General features: G+C 38.9%; 1 protein-coding gene across 2 annotated transcripts; it reads right to left on the bottom strand.

The window, feature by feature from the left end:
• Window positions 1-75: 75 nt before the first annotated feature.
• LOC135676200 (E3 ubiquitin-protein ligase UPL7-like) lies at window positions 76-19,195 on the bottom strand. Of its 2 annotated transcripts, XM_065187112.1 has the most exons (14): window positions 18,989-19,162; window positions 18,745-18,867; window positions 17,873-18,110; window positions 17,070-17,659; window positions 15,423-16,406; window positions 14,996-15,327; window positions 10,987-11,265; window positions 10,640-10,892; window positions 6,139-6,309; window positions 5,961-6,053; window positions 5,415-5,522; window positions 3,299-3,415; window positions 1,006-1,095; window positions 76-918 (listed from the first exon to the last, which is right to left on the bottom strand). In XM_065187112.1, exons 1-14 carry the CDS (start codon window positions 19,088-19,090, stop codon window positions 835-837), a joined length of 3,564 nt encoding a protein of 1,187 aa, XP_065043184.1. In that variant the 5' UTR covers window positions 19,091-19,162; the 3' UTR covers window positions 76-834. The 2 variants fall into 2 exon arrangements, with proteins under 2 accessions (XP_065043184.1, XP_065043185.1); XM_065187113.1 differs by lacking the exons at window positions 76-918; window positions 1,006-1,095; window positions 3,299-3,415; ... (1 more) ...; window positions 5,961-6,053; window positions 6,139-6,309 and adding an exon at window positions 8,974-9,530 and having other exon boundaries at window positions 18,989-19,195.
• Window positions 19,196-19,749: the final 554 nt, after the last annotated feature.

Here is a 19,749-nt window from a genome sequence, read left to right as displayed (position 1 = left end):
CACTGCAGTAAGCTACCTTAATTGCCACTGAAAGATGATTGAAGATGTTAGCAGCAACATAATCTCTTCAAAAAATGGTGGAATGCAGAGGTGTGTTGATAAGACTTCAGTGGTGAGAATAGTATATCCATCCAAACAAATAACTTCCTGTTGATGGCTTGACAGATTAGATGATACAAACAAAAATAGAATAAAAGGAGTTACTACATAACACACTTCATGAACTGTGAAGGTTTCTCCCACCATTTGGCAGTGCCAATGCCAGTGCCAATGTCTTCCAGTGCTGCTTATGAGGTGACAGATCTAATAGTGTTGGGAATCTTGGGTCCTTTTTCATTTGGACAATGCGATTTTGTCTTACAGTACTAGAAAAGATTTGGTGCAAACTTCATGCTCGAAGTCAACGAAGCGTCCTCTGGTTTTCTCTGTTACCTTTCTTGCTGCCAACAAAGCTGTTTCCAATCTCTACTGCAAACATGGATTCCCATCAACTTTGTAGCAGGAACGAGATATTCTAAACATACTCCTCATCTCCTAGATGGAGAAGGGTAGTATAACTCCCTGCACGCATCGATCTGTTCTGACCACAAGGAGAGTGGACAAAGTCAATACATCATTACAGAGCAGAACAGACATGCCTTGGTCGGTCTGTGAGGATCGACGAGTCCTCAAACAATACATTGCAATGCCACCTGTGGTCACAACCATACACTGATCTCTCTCGCGATGCGGTAATGCTAATATACATCTTTCACTTTACCACAGCCTGTTGGACATGATGTCGGAGGGGGGTGCAGGAGGATATACAAATTACACAAGTCGAATGATGTACAGTTAAGAAAGTTCGAATCCAGTGTTTGAACTGATTGCATAGAGAAGCTTGTTCCTCAACGTACTCGATCGTTTGTATGTCGGGAGCTGCCAAATTAAGAGTAGTTGTTTAACTAGGAAAACAGCGATAGCAACTTGAAGAATAATGTACCGAAGATGCATCTTGTCATTTACCTTGAGTGTATTGTAGCAGGTGGAAGCCGAGGGAAGCCGATCCACATCTTGTCCACCTAGTGTAGCCCATAGGGGTAAATCACACGCGACCTGAACATACAAATTGGAAACCAGCTGGGACTAAGTAACAAATATATTTCAGGCGGAACATTAGAATCAAATTCATTGTGTAACAAACAGTAATAAAACAGCAAATTGCTTGTAGATTTTGAACGAGATCTGGAGCTATTTGTGTCATCAACACTCTTTTTTACCCAAACTTTTATCTATGTAGCAACAGATAAATAGTTGGAAAGGCCTCACATGAAACTGACTCGTAAGCTCTCCCTAGTGTCTCGAGCATGCTTAAATTTCTGTTTTCCAGAAGCTAGTTTTCCAAGGCATATAATGTAAAGAGAACACATCAACAATTCATAACAAAAAGTAGCATAATAGAAGTGAAGGAGACACATTTATCAACCGGAACATGAGGCAGGCTTTTAAATTTTCAGTAATACTGATCAGACAGAAACTGCGATAGTTATAAAGCACAGAAACAATTGAAATCCAAGACATTACAGGTTTCACAAAACAACCACCTAGAAACAGTTTTCCTATTATCATATCCTATTAGGCTTGGTGAACTACACATTTAGCTCCCAGAAAAGCCAAACAGGAAAGAAATCAAGACTGATTTCAGAATAGAGTAACAACTTTGTCCAGCATATCAGCAGAAAACAACGTCTAAATGTCAGTTTCTTTATCTTGAAAATCGTATGTGAATGATGTTTTCTATAAACAAAATTTCAGAAATATTGGATCCTAATTAAACTGGAAACCTGGCTCAGTTCTGTATGTGGACCACAAAAGCTGTGGATAAGAGAGGGAGAGCTGGTGTTGTCAGAACCTAACTGGATTGCCGGACCAACCAGGTCAAAGAACAGGTCAAATTTTGCTAAAATAATGTAATGACCATTATTTTTAAAAAAATCAATGATATAATAATTTGATAAGAAGGCTTCTTTGTCATTAAACGTAGCATTCACATCAAGACAGCAAATGGGCTCATATTGATTGCTTTTTCTCTGTTATCATGAGCAGAACATGGCACAGCAACAGTCCACCACTTGACCCATCTGCTTGTTATGGCCCTCACTTGTTACCTGCAAAACAAAAAAATTCCTTTCTCCAAAATCTCCATCTTCTACAGCCTACATTGTCAGGCCATACATAGAAATGGAGGAGATATTCAAGCTATCAAGGTCACTTTGATATGACCATTCCAGGATCTAACTGGCAACTATAAGTATGCATTTTCCAAAACCAAACTAACCTTCAATTTTGTTGGGCTAATTAAATATACGCCTGAATAAGTCATTAATCTAAGCAATTTACTGCATGGAAAACTAAACCCTAGAATCTTTATCCAGAACATTTAAGGTCAGGAAAGATGGATGACATCGAGCACTTTATATTTAATAACTTCAAGAGATACTATATTGCAGATAACCCTCTGCATTATTGGTTTAAACCCCTCAACAGAATATGCAACTTGATATACAGGACAAGGTAACAACGGAAAAAGAACTGCCATCAGTAACTTATAACAGAAATGGAATATACTTCAAGCATTCCAAAATCTCACACAAAAATGCTTAATTACACCGCTAATAATATTTGTATCTTTTCACTCTTTTCTTCCCCACTTACCAGGCCAACCGACATTTTCCACTCCATCTTGCAATCTTCTCCATCACACCACTCTCTTCCACTTGATTGCCTTTCTACACAACCACCACCATCACCAACAACATCATCATCTCTTTCTTCATCACCATTACACAACCTCCATCGCCACCATGACCGCCACCGAACCACCTAGCTACACCAATGGTACAGGGACACCAGCAACCCAACCCCAGTTACCCCGCCAACAGAAATTTTACCTTAGTCCTTTAACAAACAATAAAAAATCTGTAAATAGGGTCCTACTAGAAGGATTTTCTTTAGTAACGCCACACTTAAGAAAATGATAATTGCTATGTAAAAGAGTATTTCACAACTTAAAATTGCCATTAGAAGTCTCATATGGGTCTAGTCTGACCCCAGGCATGACAGTGTAACAGGTTAACCAACCAAGTCTCAGATTCCAACAGGGACGGGGCCATAGAATCCAAATCTTTACCCAGCAGTGGGCTTCTTCCTGAGCCAGGATAGAGATCTTTTCCTCTAAAATTAAAGCCTTTAATATAGATTGTACAAGTTACTGATTACATGAGATTAGATGTATCAAAAGCCTCAAGCAAAATAATACCTTGTGAATGGTGAAGGCAGGCTGTAGGTGCTTGAACCCAAGTAAAGGAGCACGTGAACAGCTTGTCACAAACTTCAGTAACATGCACCTTTCAATTGCTTTAAAGCCTTTCACAACCTGCAAGGTGGACATATAGAAGATAATCCTTTTGAAAAGATGGACATGTCCAAACAGGACTCACAAATGCACGGCAAAGAGATATATGTCAATCACATTAGTGGTATGAGAAGATGTAAAGACCTGAGAGAGTTTAACAAAACCCATATAAGGAATTTGATAGCTCTTACTAATAATACTACTCCACATAGAGTTCAATGACAGTAAAAGATCTATCAGCTGAACCGAATTAGTGCCATTGTACAATTAATTGCTATATTTTATAGAAGTGCTAACCAGTGACTGTCATATTGCATGATATAGTCCGAAACAGCTGGTACATATCAGTCTGCCCAACAACCAGCACACTGACCAGCCCATTTCAGGCAGCATGCAGGAAGCGAAGGTGCACCATCCAGTACACCCCTTGTGTATCACCAATACGGTCAAGTGATTTGGCTCGATTGGACTGGTACGGTCAAAATCTGATGGTTACTAACCAATACAGGTCAAGAACGATCAAGTATTAACTGTATCAGGCGATACATAGGCATATAAAACAGAACACCCCACTCGTCCTCTGTGCTGCCCGAAACGGGCTGGTCAATGTACCAGTGTACTAGTTGTCAGGCAGACTGGTACATACCAGTCGTTTCCTACTGTCACGAACAGTATGACAGTCACTACACCTCACTATGACTGTTGTGCTTGCCTTCGTGGGGTGAGATCCTTTGTTACACCTTCCAGTTGTGATAAAACTTCACTTAGCTAGAAAGCCTATCATACCAAGATAGATAGGTACTATGATGTTCCAAAGGGCTTCACCGATCTTCTCACTATGACCTTCTTGTGCTTGTCTTTATGGATTGAGATCCTTTCTTACACTTCAACCAATGGAGATAAAATTTCATTGCTATCATACCAAGTTAGATAGGTACTATGATGTTCCAAAAGGGCTGGAAAGTGCTTAAGAATGCTGAAATATCACCTCTTGTTGATTGTCTCAAGTCGTAAAGAGCTGTCCCAAGCTGTTTCAACTCCTATTCAAGCAATTTCAACAGTCTGATTGATGAGAAATTAAGCCTAGATCAAGCCTAGTGCCAACATAGAGTGGTTAGTGTCGTGTCCAAGGTTGAACTCCATTTTAAAACATTTCACCATTAACAAAGCAACAGATCCTTAAGAAACCATATCTAAGGTACAAATGACACATGGATTTCTTGCAAATTGTAACAAATTAACTAAATATCTTCTACAAGTCCAGGGTAGTGTAGCCATTTCTCATTGCTCTCGATCAAAACTACTTTGGTTTCCTCCCCTACTTATCCTTATTGGAAAATTTAATGGTCTTCTTAAAAAATAACTAAACGACCTTAAATCACTTTCCGCCATCTCTCCTAAACGAACAATATATACATTTCCAAGTATGCAATCATTTTCTAATCTATTTATTCCTTGTAACACCAGCTATCAATCTCAATGTCCTCAGCTCAACAACATTAACATTTTGGACATTGTTCTCAATAATGGCATGTCAAATAAACTTGAACTGAAATCAACTACTATTAGTAGATTGAACTTTGTTAATTATAATTAGGTAAACAATCTATGAAAGTAATTTGTCTATGACACCAGACTATTTAATGTAATTATATTTAAAAAGACAAAAAAATAACTAGCATTTAGTTTATGATACGCAAGAATGATCCTTGGATGACATTGTAACTTCTAATGATCACCTTAACACTCAAATGATCATCCAACATTGAAAAAAAAAACATCATTAGTTTATATTTCACAGCCAAGACTCTTGGTGCATTATATATTATTTTTCTCACAGAGCGAAAACCACTTAAGATGCAGAATATGATTTAGGAGATCATGCTAACTGACCACTCCAACATGGCAACAAAAGAATGCTACACAGAACCAGAAACATAAATGCAATGATGTAACGTTTTCCCACGTGTTGAACTTCAGATTAGTCATAAAAAAACCCTTGGTTTTATTAGATCAGTACCTCCCAGAAGAGCTTGACTGTACGACTTGTCTCAGAATAACCACCAGAATACTTTGTATTGCTTCGGAGATCATCAACATCGAAGTCATTTATACCGCCTGAAAGCAACTGCATGAGGCAAGTATGGATCATAAGACCACACAGGATACAAACTTCTCAAAAGAAGGGAGGAGTTCCCCAGCAAATTTAAAAGTCCATTGTTTACAGGAATTTCCATTAGATGAAACAGATCAAATCAAATGTGCAATGAGCTTCGAATGTTTATTATTTTCTGCATAATTTATCATCAGGCATGAACATAGGAAAAATAATAATGCAACAACATCATGAGTTGACCATAAAAAGAATCCCTCAAGTGTCTGACAGAAAGATATTACATTGTAAGAATATGTAGTGGAATTTTGCAGATAACCACAAGATGTCTAAATATGAAGATCATCTCTGATTTTCTATATGTTATTATTGGGCCTCTCTTAAGTGCCCTGAGTCAATGTCATTATACAAAATGTTACAATTCTATCACATCACATCTGAAGGGAGAAGTACCTGGTTGAATTCATTTGCATTAAATAAGCTCAACCAAGATGGAGATATGAGATCAATCAAGCCTCTATAAAATGCATTTGCAAACGGGAGTATCTGCATCATACATTCGGTAAAGAGAAGTATCAGTAATCACAGGCATATAAAATAACATGCCTAAGTATCACAACCACAAACATACTTGGCGATTCAGTTTGTAATCTGCCATTGCATGTACATAGTGCAACTTATTCTCATTTGTTACCGAGATATTTGTACCACCAGGTTTAAGCTCGGTGACAATCCTTTTCCCACATATGTCCTCAGCAACGGTAAAATCTAAAGCTAGATCCGTGACATCACCATCAAAATGCTGTTGAATATAAGAATATTTAAAGTTTCAATCTAAATATACAGGTAATACTGAAGTGTGAAATGAATTTAACAGTGTCAACATCAACAAAAAAAACATTAATATTTTCATCATCGTAACAAAGGCAATCATAATCATAAAGTAAACATAAGCAAATGTACCAGTCAACTCCTTTGATACCACTGGTCAGCTCAGAAAAATAAGTGCCAATTATTAATGGCATGGATTCCAAAACTTGTTCCTCAATGGCAGCATATTATAGGTTACTTGCCATTTTATGACAACTAATATTTTTTGAACTTTTGAACATGAAAGAACAAAAAGGTATCATAAAATCCTTCTCCATTGACATGGAGCAAGCTTTTAAAGAAATTCAAAATTGAGAAGTCCCTGTCAAAGATTCGACAAAAATATACTCTTAACCAGGGTTCTCAATTTCGATGTGTATCGCCAGGTACAAGCGGTACATACTGGTCCGAGAGGATACTGGTATGTGGACCATCCTCTACCAGGCGATACCAATGTTTTGATTGGTACTAAGATGTACCAACCGATATCGAGGCATACCGACCAGTACCGCCTCGGATTTCGACCATTACCAAGGCATACCAGTCGGTACGCTCTGACATGGTAGGTGGAGGCATTTTTAAGGTTTTAGGACATACCGTCAGTATGCCCTAGTGTATCGATGGTACATACCGATATGTACCGCACCTAGAAGAGCTTGGTACACCGATATGGACCGGTATTCAAAACCCTGCTCTTAGCTACCAAGTTAATGTGCCAAAATCCAACCTAAAGCATATACAAACAGAAGAGAAACTTGGCTTCTACAATGGTATACACCTAAATCTTTACTCTAATGTGCCTTACTGAGTACATTTGAGTGAACACTTAAGATGTCAAAGCCAAGCATAGTCAATAACCTGCTGCAATATGGTATGCACCTAAATCTCTGATCAAAAGGCTACAACGTTCTACTGGAGACCTGCATGTGCTTCGAACGCAAAAATATCGGAAAAGGGAGATATCTATGTAACATAATGCCCAAACTAAAAATTGGCTGTGAAGATTTTGTTTCAAGATGACATCTGCTATGCCAGGGACATTCTCTAGGAAGCTACTCACATTATAAAGAAATAATTGAATATAAACTGATATTCATGAAATCTGTAATTTGGCTCCTAAAAACACACCACAAAGATGACTAAAAATTAGGAATATCATAATGTGACAGTATGAGTAAAGCTAAAAATATATGCCCCCAGGATACAGCTACTTAAATTTGTTATGGAGCAGCGTCACCCTAAATCACCCAGAACTTAAGAGTCTTAGACCTGACACTAAAATGCCATCAACAAGAACATCAGACATCACATCGGTCAGCTTGGGGCAGGACATATGGTTCACTTCAAGGTCAGTCCATGTTGTCCAGACTCAAGTATGGTAGAGTCAACCACTTGGAAAAGAGGGTGCCTTGGACCTACCTGCCTACATGACAGCCGCCTCAACACTAGCTGATGAATACTGATGAGAACAGCATAGACATGAAGTACATTTGTCAAACCAGTCTTCTGCTTGGACTAGGAGTTCATAGGAAGGTGGCAGCCTCCTTCAATTGGGAGACGGTTGGAAAGCTGATATTGACACATACGATAATTCGAAGACAAAACAGCAGTCTCCTTGAATTGGGAGAAGGTTGGAAGGCTGATACTGACTCATACGAGATATTAGAAGACAAACTGACTCAAAGCAGAAGCTTCCTCTTGATATTGGAACTGAGGGCCTATTTAGAAATTAGGCCTTAGACTCAACTCTCAGGTTTCAAATGCCAAACAGACAGATACATACTAAACAATTTTTACTACTTCAATCAAGTATTGACACAATACATATGGCTCAACAACAGTAGATATCAGTTCATTTATTTTTTTATTATAATATTCAACTTTACCAAACAATATAGATCAGTATACCACCTGAAATACCAGTACCATATTGGTCCACTAGATGACCGAATGTGGCATCAGACTAATATATAACCTTGGTTAGAGTCGTTAGACCAGTGTTTTTAAAAGCACTAGGCGCCAAAAGGTGCCAAGGTCAAGCGAGTCGATCTAGAATATTAAAATATTAAAATATATAATATAATTTTAAAATATATATAATATAAAATGAAAATATGGTAACAATAGTTAATAGCAGTTTTAATTATCAGTTCCAAGGATTAATAATCCATTGTTAAGAGTAGTTTTAATCCATTGTTAACAATATGGATTCAATCAGGCACTTGCTTGAGGCGCCCGATGCCTTGGCTCACGCGAACGCCTAGGCAACGCTTCAATGAAGTGTGTCGCTTGGATCCTATGCGAGGTGCTCGAGTGAGGCGAGTGAAGAGCATCGCTCGAACCCTGTGCGAGGCGCTTGGGCCTCGCCTTGCCTCGCCCGAGCGACAATAGCAACGGAGAAAGCTGCAGACCTATCCCTTTATGACGGAGGGAGCTGCACATAAAAGATTAGGCGGTAGAGGGAACTACGCATGAAAAAAGCAATGGTGAAGGAGAAAGATTCGAACCTTTACGTCGATGGCGGAGGACTTAGTCGGTGGTGGAATAGGAAGATTGGACCTTTCCATCGGCTACGGAGGAAGCAACGACAGATCCTAGGGTTTCCCGAGCGAGTCGAGCGAAGGGGGTGGGTTTCAATGTTTACTATTAGACTTAGTAGATTTAATTGAACTAACGAAGTCATTGTTGAATCAAACCAGAGTCCAAAATTTGGTTCAACTCAATGGATTCAATCAGACGCTCGCCTAAGGTGCCCGGTGCCTCAGCTCACGCGAACGCCCAGGCGACGCTTCAATGAAGTAATTGAACTAACCAAGTCATTGTTGAATCAAACCAGAGTCCAAAATTTGGTTCAACTCATTGGATTCAATCAGACGCTCGCCTAAGGTGCCCGGTGCCTCAGCTCACGCGAACGCCGAGGCGACGCTTCAATGAAGTGCGTCGCTTGGACCCTATGCGAGGTGCTCGAGTGAGGTGACTGAAGAGCATCGCCCGGACCCTGCATGAGGCGCTTGGGCCTTGCCTTGCCTCGCCCGAGCGCTTAGGTTAGCGTCTTGTCACACACTTAGCTGGTTTTGCCTAAGTCGTGCGACACCCTTGCGTGTCCGTCCGCAAAGATCAACCTCCCCAAAACCTCCTATAGTCTCTTAGGACCTACAAAAGAGAAAACGAGTTAATGAAAGCATCTCACTCGGGATCCACAATCAATCATTTCAGCAAACACTTCATAGTCAATGTAAATTATAAACAGACTTCACAAGCTCTGAACGGCCGCACAACAAAGGGTCCAAAATGGTCCACTACAGACCGAAATCCCCACAAGTGCCCACATGATACAACCTTTGTTTGCAAGCCTAAAACGACCACCAAAACCAAAGAAAATGGAGCTGCTAAGCCTACTATCAGCCCTTTACATGCTGTGCAAAGCATGAACAAAACTGAAAGACATGGACATACATGAGCATTACATCAAACACCTCGTTTACAGTCTTGTCCGTGACAGCCTGGGCATCTTTTAAAAGCACTGGGTTAGACTATACCGACTATACCTTAACTAGGATGACCATCCCTACATGGCTGTTATCAACCAACATAAAGGACCCTGGGGGTTTTGTCCAGTTCTAAAATGAACATAAAGCAGTGAATTTGAGAGATATTTTAGTCAAGACCTGATGCATTATTTGGTCCAGTTAGGATTATAGCATAGTAGCCTATAATGATTGATGATTCTAAGTAGGTAAGGCATCAGTTGAAACTCGAGATTTTATTCTTCATCCAAGTAGTCCTTAGAGATTTCCTATATACATGCCAAGAGATCTAGAACTTTTCATATAACCAAGGGAAGGAAGTAAATTCTTCTAAATATAATTGCAACAAACCACGATAGCAAATGATGCGTCATTGCAGGAATCTAATATTACAAAGTTACTGAAGTACATATGTAAAAGTGATCCTAAATCTTGCTTGTAACATGAAAAACTAAAGTAACTTGAGATCAAAATCATTTTTAAAAATTGATTGAAAATATAATATTGATTTAGTACATAATCTTCGTAGAAATTAAATAGCATCAACATATTTAAAAATCTGTTCTCCGACATAGCTGAAAGGTATTCTTACAAAAATGACCATGATCTATTATCAAAACGTAGGCTCAAAATGACTAAATAAAACAGTTTAAGCAAGCATCACCTGACTTATGAAAACATGCAGCAAGACCATACAACTTAAAGAGAGACTAAAGCTTGAAGAAAATTATTTACCTTTACATATATAAGATTTCTGTAGAGTTCAGAATCCAGAGTTGAGAGTTCATCAAGAAAGCTATACCGACCTAGAAGCTTTTGCACAAATACCAATGAAAAAGAATACTCCAGTAAAATGCCTTCATAAAGTGCTTTCCCAACAACCCTACCAAGGAATTCAATCATCTCAATGCCATTATCTAACAATCTAGCAGCCATATTAGGAATTAAGCTGCTATCTGAGGTGGATGTCTGTGAAAATAGACCAAACCTGCCCCAACCAAAAATAAGTGTTTATCCTTTAGATTTCATATATTTGAGATGCATCTGAAAAAAAAATAAAGCACAAATTAAATATGACTTACTCTGGGTTAAAACCAGACTTAGACAAATCAGTTAAAAACTCCTTTGACAGACCACCATAGTCAAGACCAGCCTCAGGAAGACCACTTTCATTAATAAATGAAACATTAATGCATGACTTCAACTTAGGCCCAAGGAAGTTCAATTGCTTGTATCCATCTTCAACAATGTGGTCTCGACGAACAACAATAGCAATTGAACCAGAAGCTGGCCCAGATAATTCACCAGCCACTCTTCTGGAAACTTTGTCCAACTTGATGAGTTCCCTAAACATTTGAACCCTGCAAGAAGGCATCATTATGAACTAAAAGAAAATCCCACACAGAAATAGGATAAGCATTAATTTCAAAAGTAAAACTGTGTGAACTCTTCTTGATGTGGTTACTAGCAAAGTAATGTTGTAAGACAATGGAAGATAAAATGAACATCAACAGAACATAATACAACTAGCAACTATGCATAGTCAATAAAAGGATGTATTAAACATCAACCAAGGCAGGAATGTTAAGTTTTTTTCTTTGGCATAGTGAATGATAAATCACAAATCCATAATGGAAGTATACTGAAACAAATGACTTAAAACCAGTGATTTAAAAAGCGCTAGGCGTGAAAAGGCACCAAGGTGCAAAAACACTCGAAGCGCTAAGCGCTCGCCTGAGCAAAACGAGGCACTAAAATATAAAAATATATAAAATAATTAATAAATATAATTATTTAAATAAAAAATGATATTAAATTAAAATTTCTTATAGAATCACAATATCACATTAACAAAAAAATCTCAAAATTCAAAACAATAATAATAATTTCAAATAAATAAAAATTAGCAGTATTAAAATTAAAAAAAAATTTTGATTTAGCAGGTGCAGGAGTGGGAGCGACGATAGTGGCAAGCAGCGGCAGTGGCAGCGGCAGCGGTAGTGGCAGCGGCAGCGATAGCGATAGTAGCGAGCAACGACAGTGGTGTAAGAGTAAGACTGAGACTGCTGACTGAGAGAAGCAACAGCGGTAGCAGGAGCGGGAGCGACGAGGGGCGATAGTGACAACGGCAGCAGCGACAGCAACGACAAGCAGCGACAGCGACAGTGGAGAGCAACGACAAACAGGCAACGATAGCGGAGAGAGGCAGCAGTAGTAGAGAGGAAATGTCAGCGGCAGAATCGCGAGCAGGGTTAGGGTTGAGGAAGTCACGAGACGGATGTTGGGAGGCTGATATCGGTGCTTTAGTTGGTTCGATTGAACCAACTAAAGCACCGGAGATCGAACCAAATGTAAAACACTGGTTCGATCACCTGGGCTCGGGCGAGCACCTAGGTGGCGCCTCTTTGAAGCGAGGCGCCTGGACATGAAGCGAGGCCCTCGGGCCTCGCCTCGCCTCACCCAAGCGCCTATTGAAATCGCTGCTTAAAACAATCTAATAATTCATCAGAACTAGTAAGATCTCACCAGGAGAACAGACAACAGTTCAATACAATGTTAAGACATTCAAGTCCAACTAACAACTAATACTGTTTGAGAAGAAGGCTAGAGGAAAGTTAAATTTAACATCTGCTGATTATGTCTACATTTATAATACAAACAGAGAGTAAAAAGTGGTTGTTCCTCTCATCTCAAACAATCTCTTCTTTTTTAATCCATGAGCAAATAAGGTCCCTTTTAGTTGTTAAAGGTCTTAACTTAAAAAGATGGAATGTCAGAAGTGATGATGACTATTGACTAAGTAAACTTTCACCAAGGGTGCTAATAGCCCAGGGTTTATACTAAGCCAAGCCTAGGGGCTATAGACCCAACCCAGCTTTAACATTGTTTAAATCTTTAGGATGGCGGAAGCAAGTCAGACTCAGTGCACATTTGTGTTGATCACATGTGGCTGGACCAAGTTGGGCCAAAGACCTAAAATTAAGGGAAGCCTGGGCACGCTTGATTTGATCTATGAACAGCACTATTCATTTAACATCCTTTCACTTTTTGAATATGTATCATAAATAGGGACGCTATGACCATTTTATCTCAGAGAACTTGTTAATAAACCTGTATGTACCCGGCAACAATCCATAATGCATCACATCAAATTCTGCTTCCAGAACATAGTGGAAACTGGATATTACGAAATCATGGACTAAATAGGCAAATGATAATTATTTCTTATGTGTATAAATCCATCCTGTTATCAAAGGTCAAATGCATGATTGACAGGCCGAGGACCAAGTAATTCAGGGATCAGCAATTTAGAGGAATACAATGCCATTTAAATCATCTCAACTCTGCCACTATATAGTATATACATTAGCAAAAAGAATTATAGACTATAAATAAAATTCAAAAGAAAAGCTATAAGAAAACCAAAATTATTCTATGTTTTCTGGTCATGTAGAAATAGTATTGACCATAAATTTATAAAAGGCATAAAGAGCAGAGGTGAATTTCCAGATGCAACTAACCCCCATCTTAACCAAGTCTCTATACCTTATAATTATCATAAATTAATAATAACCAAATCCTTCAGATGCATTTCATTTATGACAAGAAATCTACTTTAAGGTTTCCAGTTCGTGTAACATCAATTCTTCTTACATGTCTAGTGCTAGAAACATGTTCCTACTTCCCTTGATGCACAGCCAAAAAGTTTGACATCCTATAAGTCACCTATCTATAGTTCTTTTCGACTGAGTTATCATAATTATGATGAAAGAAAATAAGCATCCCTCTTCCCGATCTTCCTAAAGTTTCACAATAATTTATAAGTTAAACTTACCCTAGTTTCTGTGACAAATTTCATTTCATTTTATTCATACAATGACAAAACAGGAGCTAGCAACCTTCTAGAAACTTAGGTGAGATTCAGGTTGCCAATGTTCTATGTACCGAATGGGGCAATGACACTTTCTTATGCTTTAGGTTCTTACCAGACACACTTAACAGGAAAACATGGCTAAATGAAAAAAATTCAATGTTTTAAGTATATAAGGATGACCAGAGGTCCTGATTATTATAGTCCTCTATACTACTGCACCACCAGATCTGAAAAGAAATTTTACATCTCTTCATTCTTGATGGTGATGAGGATGGGCCTTATCATGCTTCAAGTTATGAATATAATCTCTCTGATTGCAAAAATAAGACCACATTGGTGGGAACCTCATGCACTAGGCTGCTCTTTTACTTTCTTTACTTGATCATATTGAAAATGTCATTCATGTCTTTTTTATTTTTGTTATCTACAATTGATTAGTGTTAAGTGGAACGGTTCATTAGGCTTGTGTTTGAAAAGACAATCAAAGAAACTTGTTGAAGGATAGATCTAAATACCAATCTATGTACAAACCACACTCTACCAGTCAGAAGCCAATCCTGTATGAGGTGTACGGATGTTAAATGATGAAACACGAATCATTAAAAACACAAGTATTCTTCTGGAGTTGCTTGTTGCTTCTAGACAATCAAACGACTTCAACAAGGCTCCACAATCTCTTGCAACTCTTCAAACCTATAAGCCAACAGAAACAGTTCTTGCAACCTAGTGTCTAATGTAAATGATCCAATCACAATCTTATCAGCTCCAGGTGACTTGTCAATGTAAGGATATAATCTACAATAAAATAGATTTGAGATGCTGAACTTGATTGGTTTACTGTAAGTTGCAGGAAAAATACAATAGTGAGTTGATTAAAAGAAAGAATCAAGTCCTGTGCACAAGGCTCCCACGAGTACAGGATCTAGGAGAGACAATACACAAGACCTTACTTCACAAGCAGAGATGCTGTTTTCATGATTTAGACCCTGGTCACTCAAGTTGCAAAAGAACAGTCTTACTATGATATCATTAGACACCCTCTGCACTAATGAATCGATGAAGACTAATAGTTATCTAGCAAAAAACCACAGCACTTGATATAAAGCTTCATAAAATGAATCATATATTAAGGCTTGAAAACAATTGATATATGATTTGAAAAACAATAACCACATTGGAAAAGCAATATTCTCATTTAAAACCAATCAGCACCATACCTTTCCTCAAATGGATATACATGTGGTACGGTTGTTAGAATAGAGCTCACCGCAGGAATGGTTGAAGTATCTGTACCTTGCAGGTTTGAAAATGCAGCTTCATGAGCCCTAGCAGCTGCTGCAACTGGAAACCAACCTTTTCTAGCAGGCGCTAACCATAGAAAAGATGGGCAAAACTTGTGCCTGCAGTCCCTTTCATACAGGAAATGAAGGCATCTGACTGCCACATCAATCACTGGTCTGCAACTATTTCCATTGTGGACCAAAGAATTATAAACAAATGTATTAAGCACTGCTGCAATTCTTCGCTGCTGCTGCAGCGTGAAAGGAACCTAATGGAAAAAGGAGCAAACACCAAAAAGAGGGGACAAAATCAGATTCACATAAAAAACAAAAACAACCTAGAAAGTGAGTGAGCATCAATTACCTGTTTTTCATAGAATTCTATATCATCTAGAACTAATAACAAGTGTGCATAAGTAGCACAAAAGAGATACAAGATGCATGACAAATCCTTCGAAATCCCTTGAGCACCTTGTCTCATAGCTCCAATATCCCATATGTCGTAGCTTTCTTCAGCACACTGGCTCGGAAATAGAGGGACATCTCTTGAACAGGCATGAGTTTCGTTAGTTGACTTTCCAGCAATCTTTTGTAGCACATTTGCCCACTTACTTCCACTGTCCTTCATATTTCGAGGTTGCCTTGTATCAGATATCGCTTCAGTCTGTCTCTCGAAAGGTTCATCTCTGAATTGTTTGACTTCATGAGACACATGATCAGTTCCACGAGAAATAGAACTTTCCAGTATTTCCCAAAGCTCCAGAAGGAATCCGGGAGTAAAGGATAGTACATTAAGGATAGGTAACGAGCCAACAACAGGATTCAACAAAGAAAATATTCGAAGGAAATAATAATAGAAATATATGACATCTTGTAGACTCCAGTTCCTAGGATCCTCTAAGCTCTGATTTGTTACAAAAGAATCTGCCGATTCAGCCGGAGTAATTGCTTTTGTCATGGTCAGAAGCTTCCTCAGAAGCCACTGTTGATGCACGGGTCTAAGAAGATCAGTGTGGAACATCGCACGAGTGCATTCATCTGAATCAGCATCTCCTGGAAAAGAGTCACTAGTCACCAATATATCGTCACTATCCTTTTTCACCAATCCTTCATTGCTCTCCAGCCAATGTAGGAAATTCTCTGAGATACAGTTAACAGCATGAACATATAGTTGACAATTTAGACCTTGGACAAAACAGCCAGAAGCACCAGAATCATTATTTTCTATAGACAAGTTTACAATGTTTGCAAGGGCCCAGCCCAAGGAAGGAACTGCTTTGGCAGTCAGACCTGACATTTCAGACTGGTCCAGATTCAACATCTCATCAAAGATTTTATCCTTGGAAACCTGCAAGCACCTACCCAGATATTGATTAGTTGAATGATATCTAAATTGTCACTATACCAAGAGTATATTGTTAATAGATGATAATTGTTTTGTGCTAAAACTAACAGAATCATGGTTTCAAATAACCGTCAGCACGACACATACTGCCTAATATATACCAGCACGATCAAGGACCTCTTTGAACCATGTATGGGTACTAGTTGGTACTCATTTTTTTCAATGATAGGTACATATCAGTGCGCTGGTATATGTGTCACCGTATTTAAAAGCATAGGCAGAACCATTATTAAGGAGGAGATGCTTAATTCTCCTTGAGAGATAGAATTGCACAAACAACCCCATCTGCACAAACCTCTCATATGTGTGTATAAGGAATTAGTTTCTGAAAACAATTTAATTAAGGCAGCAGATAGCTTTGTCATAAAACTAGAAGTTTATTGGATAAAGATATCCGTCTCACTGATAGTACTTCAAGAATATGCAATGAAGAATCATTAAACAAACATCTTGGATTCTAAATCTAGATGAACAGGAAACACACTCATCTCCAGGGCATGTATTGGACAGATTTAATAAAAACATAACCTAAATAACAGTTATTTGATGTATGAAGCTATGCATAATAAAGTTCCAAAACCAAACAGATAATGAGTAGAGGTTTACCGATAAAACAGTGAGACATGGTAGCAGAACACGCTCATGTTTAAGAGCAGGCAGAAGTAGCGTTGGCAGAAGCCGAGTCAAATATGGAATCGTCAATATATATATACAGTACTTCTTAGAAGCATCATTCACATCAACAACATTGGAGTCATTCACATCTAACCTCTTCAAATGAAATGGGCGCAAAGATAAAGTCATGGCACTTGCAATAATCAGGAGATTATTTTCTGATGATGAGAAAATTGTCCTGCAGGAAGCATTCTGAGGACCATGTCTCAGCATGTACTTCCTAAAACAGCTATATATACCACTAAGGTTTGTAGTCATAAATCCAATTAATCTATTCACAGCAAAATGTGCATCTCCGATATCATCAGCTCTTAGATTCTTCCATCCTTTTATATCAGTTAAAGAAACAACTAAGCGCATTGCCAGAGCTGTAAGTGGAACCAGGTCACCCACATGACTGGAATTATCACACTCCGCAAGGAAAAACAGGCACAATGAAACTAGCCTTTGTGCTTGATAAAGCCATTTAGATTTCTCCTGCTGGGTACCCACAGATAGTAAACAAAAGTTCTTTTGTGCATCTACAAGTCACAAGAACAAAAAGTCAGCAAGAAGTGTTGATCTCGACATGCAGCGTGGCATGAAATGGCAAGAAATGTAGAAGTTCTGGAATTACTAAGGGATTCTGTTTGATGAATGCATCAAAACAACCTCTTCTAGATGAAGTTCCATGGTGCAAAATAAGAATGTAGTAAACTTCATTCAGAATGCAAGGATTATGAAAATCTGCATACCAGCTGAGCTAATACTTTGTAAGAGAATTCCAAAACATTTCATGACACATTTCACATTCCTAAGTTGTAGCTTCCACAGAGCCGGTGAGCGAGTAGCAAAGAAAAGAAAGGGTCTTAAGAAATTATTGGAGATCCATCCACTAGTCATGTGATCATCATAGTGATCAGCTAATGCTTCCCATTCTTCTTGAAGCTGTTCTGAGACCTTCTTGATAACAATATACCTCCACCAGACTCTCTGAATGAGAAGTAACAAACCAGAAACAAGTTAAAATCACTTGTTGAGATTCAGTCACAGGATAACCAATTGCAATCCAGTCAAATTGTACATGAGGCACAAGAAAAAACGGGAAACCCATGCAGAATCATCTTTCAGCATTTTGCATCGTTTACTTCAGACAAACTTAGCACAAACACATTGTGGGGCTGCCACACAAAATGAGGCGTATATGTGGATGCAGATGTTCAATTCGTAAGTTAATTTTTGAAAAATTTATTTGAGTTAACAAATTTATCGTTACCTCCTAATGTGGACATAGCAGAGCTAACAAACAACGTCCTTTTACAAAGTGTACAATGACTCCAGAGTTATAACCCAAGTAAGACACAAAATCTAATTCTGCAAGTATTATAACCTGACGCCTACTTTCACATTGGCACTAATCGACCACTAAAAAAATTACGTCTGGAATTGCGAATGGACCAATCGTGCTCCTAGGAAATGATACGTCCTTATTTCCAGAAATTATATAAAAATTTTATAAAATATTTCCGTACTAAATCACGACGAGTCGACGATGCATAAATTCCCAATCTTCACGATATCAATTCAAAATGATAAAATATAGGGAGAAAGGAAGTAGGGTACCAACCTGGATGAAGAGGGAAGCGGCGGAGGCACGGCGCTGGTAGCTACGGAGCTCCCTCTCGTGGGCAAGCTTCTCGAGGAGGGCGTCCCTTGTGATCTCCTTAGCGCTCGCGCCCCTCAGCGAGACCTGAGGCGACCGCGAGGAGACCGAAAGAAGGGATCAGAGGTCGGCGCCCCAAGAACTCTTTCGAGAAAATCGCACGACTCGGGGAAATAATCGGAGACTGGTGCAGGAGGGAGGTACTTACCTGCCGTTGCTGCGGAGGTCCCGACATGCCGGGGGTGTTGCTCGCCGCTCCGCCCCCGTTCCCTCTAGCAAATCGATATTTGTGTTTCCCCGACACGGCCATTTTAGCCACACCGAATCACCTGGAGGGACCACCAGGGTGATGTCCCTCCTCACGGGACCCACTTCTTGATAGAATGCGTCGACCGGCCTCGCCACGTCATGCGGAGAAGTTGCTGGGTGAGTCTGTACGGGTGCCCCAAGAATTGGGTTCGGAAACTGGATTTGCCCGGTCAGTCTCCCCTGTCAATCTTTTTCTTTTTCTTTTTTCTGTTCAGGAAATTTCAAACATAAGTGAAAACCTTCAGAAAAACACTTTAGAAATACCTTTATGCAATTTTAAAGGAGTATTAATGATATCCTGTGATCTCTATGAGAGCTTTCACCTCGCCATAGTCATGGAAGAAACCTCATTATTCTTTATCCTCTGGAGCTATAGCAAAAAATACCATAATAATCATGAGATATAGTTTTCTTCGATCCATTTATCTCTTTGTTACTGAGATATCAGTTTTAACTCATCGAGAGAGCATTATTTGCAATCTATGCTTTCCCCGAGCCGTCTCGAACATCAACCAAGTGTAGCCAAACCTTGATGAAAATTACTAACAGAGCATTCACGTCTATGTTGATCACCAAAGTATGAGAAGCTAAATTTCATGAACAAATGACCTTATTAAAATACTAACCAGTTTCATCAAAAAGCATCATCAGAACGAGGTG

Source organism: Musa acuminata, chromosome BXJ1-6 (assembly GCF_036884655.1).
Source record: "Musa acuminata AAA Group cultivar baxijiao chromosome BXJ1-6, Cavendish_Baxijiao_AAA, whole genome shotgun sequence".
NCBI lineage: Eukaryota > Viridiplantae > Streptophyta > Magnoliopsida > Zingiberales > Musaceae > Musa > Musa acuminata.
Note: the sequence above shows the minus strand (reverse complement) of the source record. Positions and strands in the feature narration are given on the sequence as shown.

Coding starts and splice junctions, on each gene's coding strand:
- LOC135676200 (XM_065187112.1), bottom strand. CDS start 19,090: ATGGCCGTGTCGGGGAAACACAAATATCGATTTGCTAGAGGGAACGGG. Junction 18,868..18,988: donor GACCTCCGCAGCAACGGCAG/GTAAGTACCTCC, acceptor CGGTCGCCTCAG/GTCTCGCTGAGGGGCGCGAG. Junction 5,523..5,960: donor ATGCAAATGAATTCAACCAG/GTACTTCTCCCT, acceptor TGCCTCATGCAG/TTGCTTTCAGGCGGTATAAA.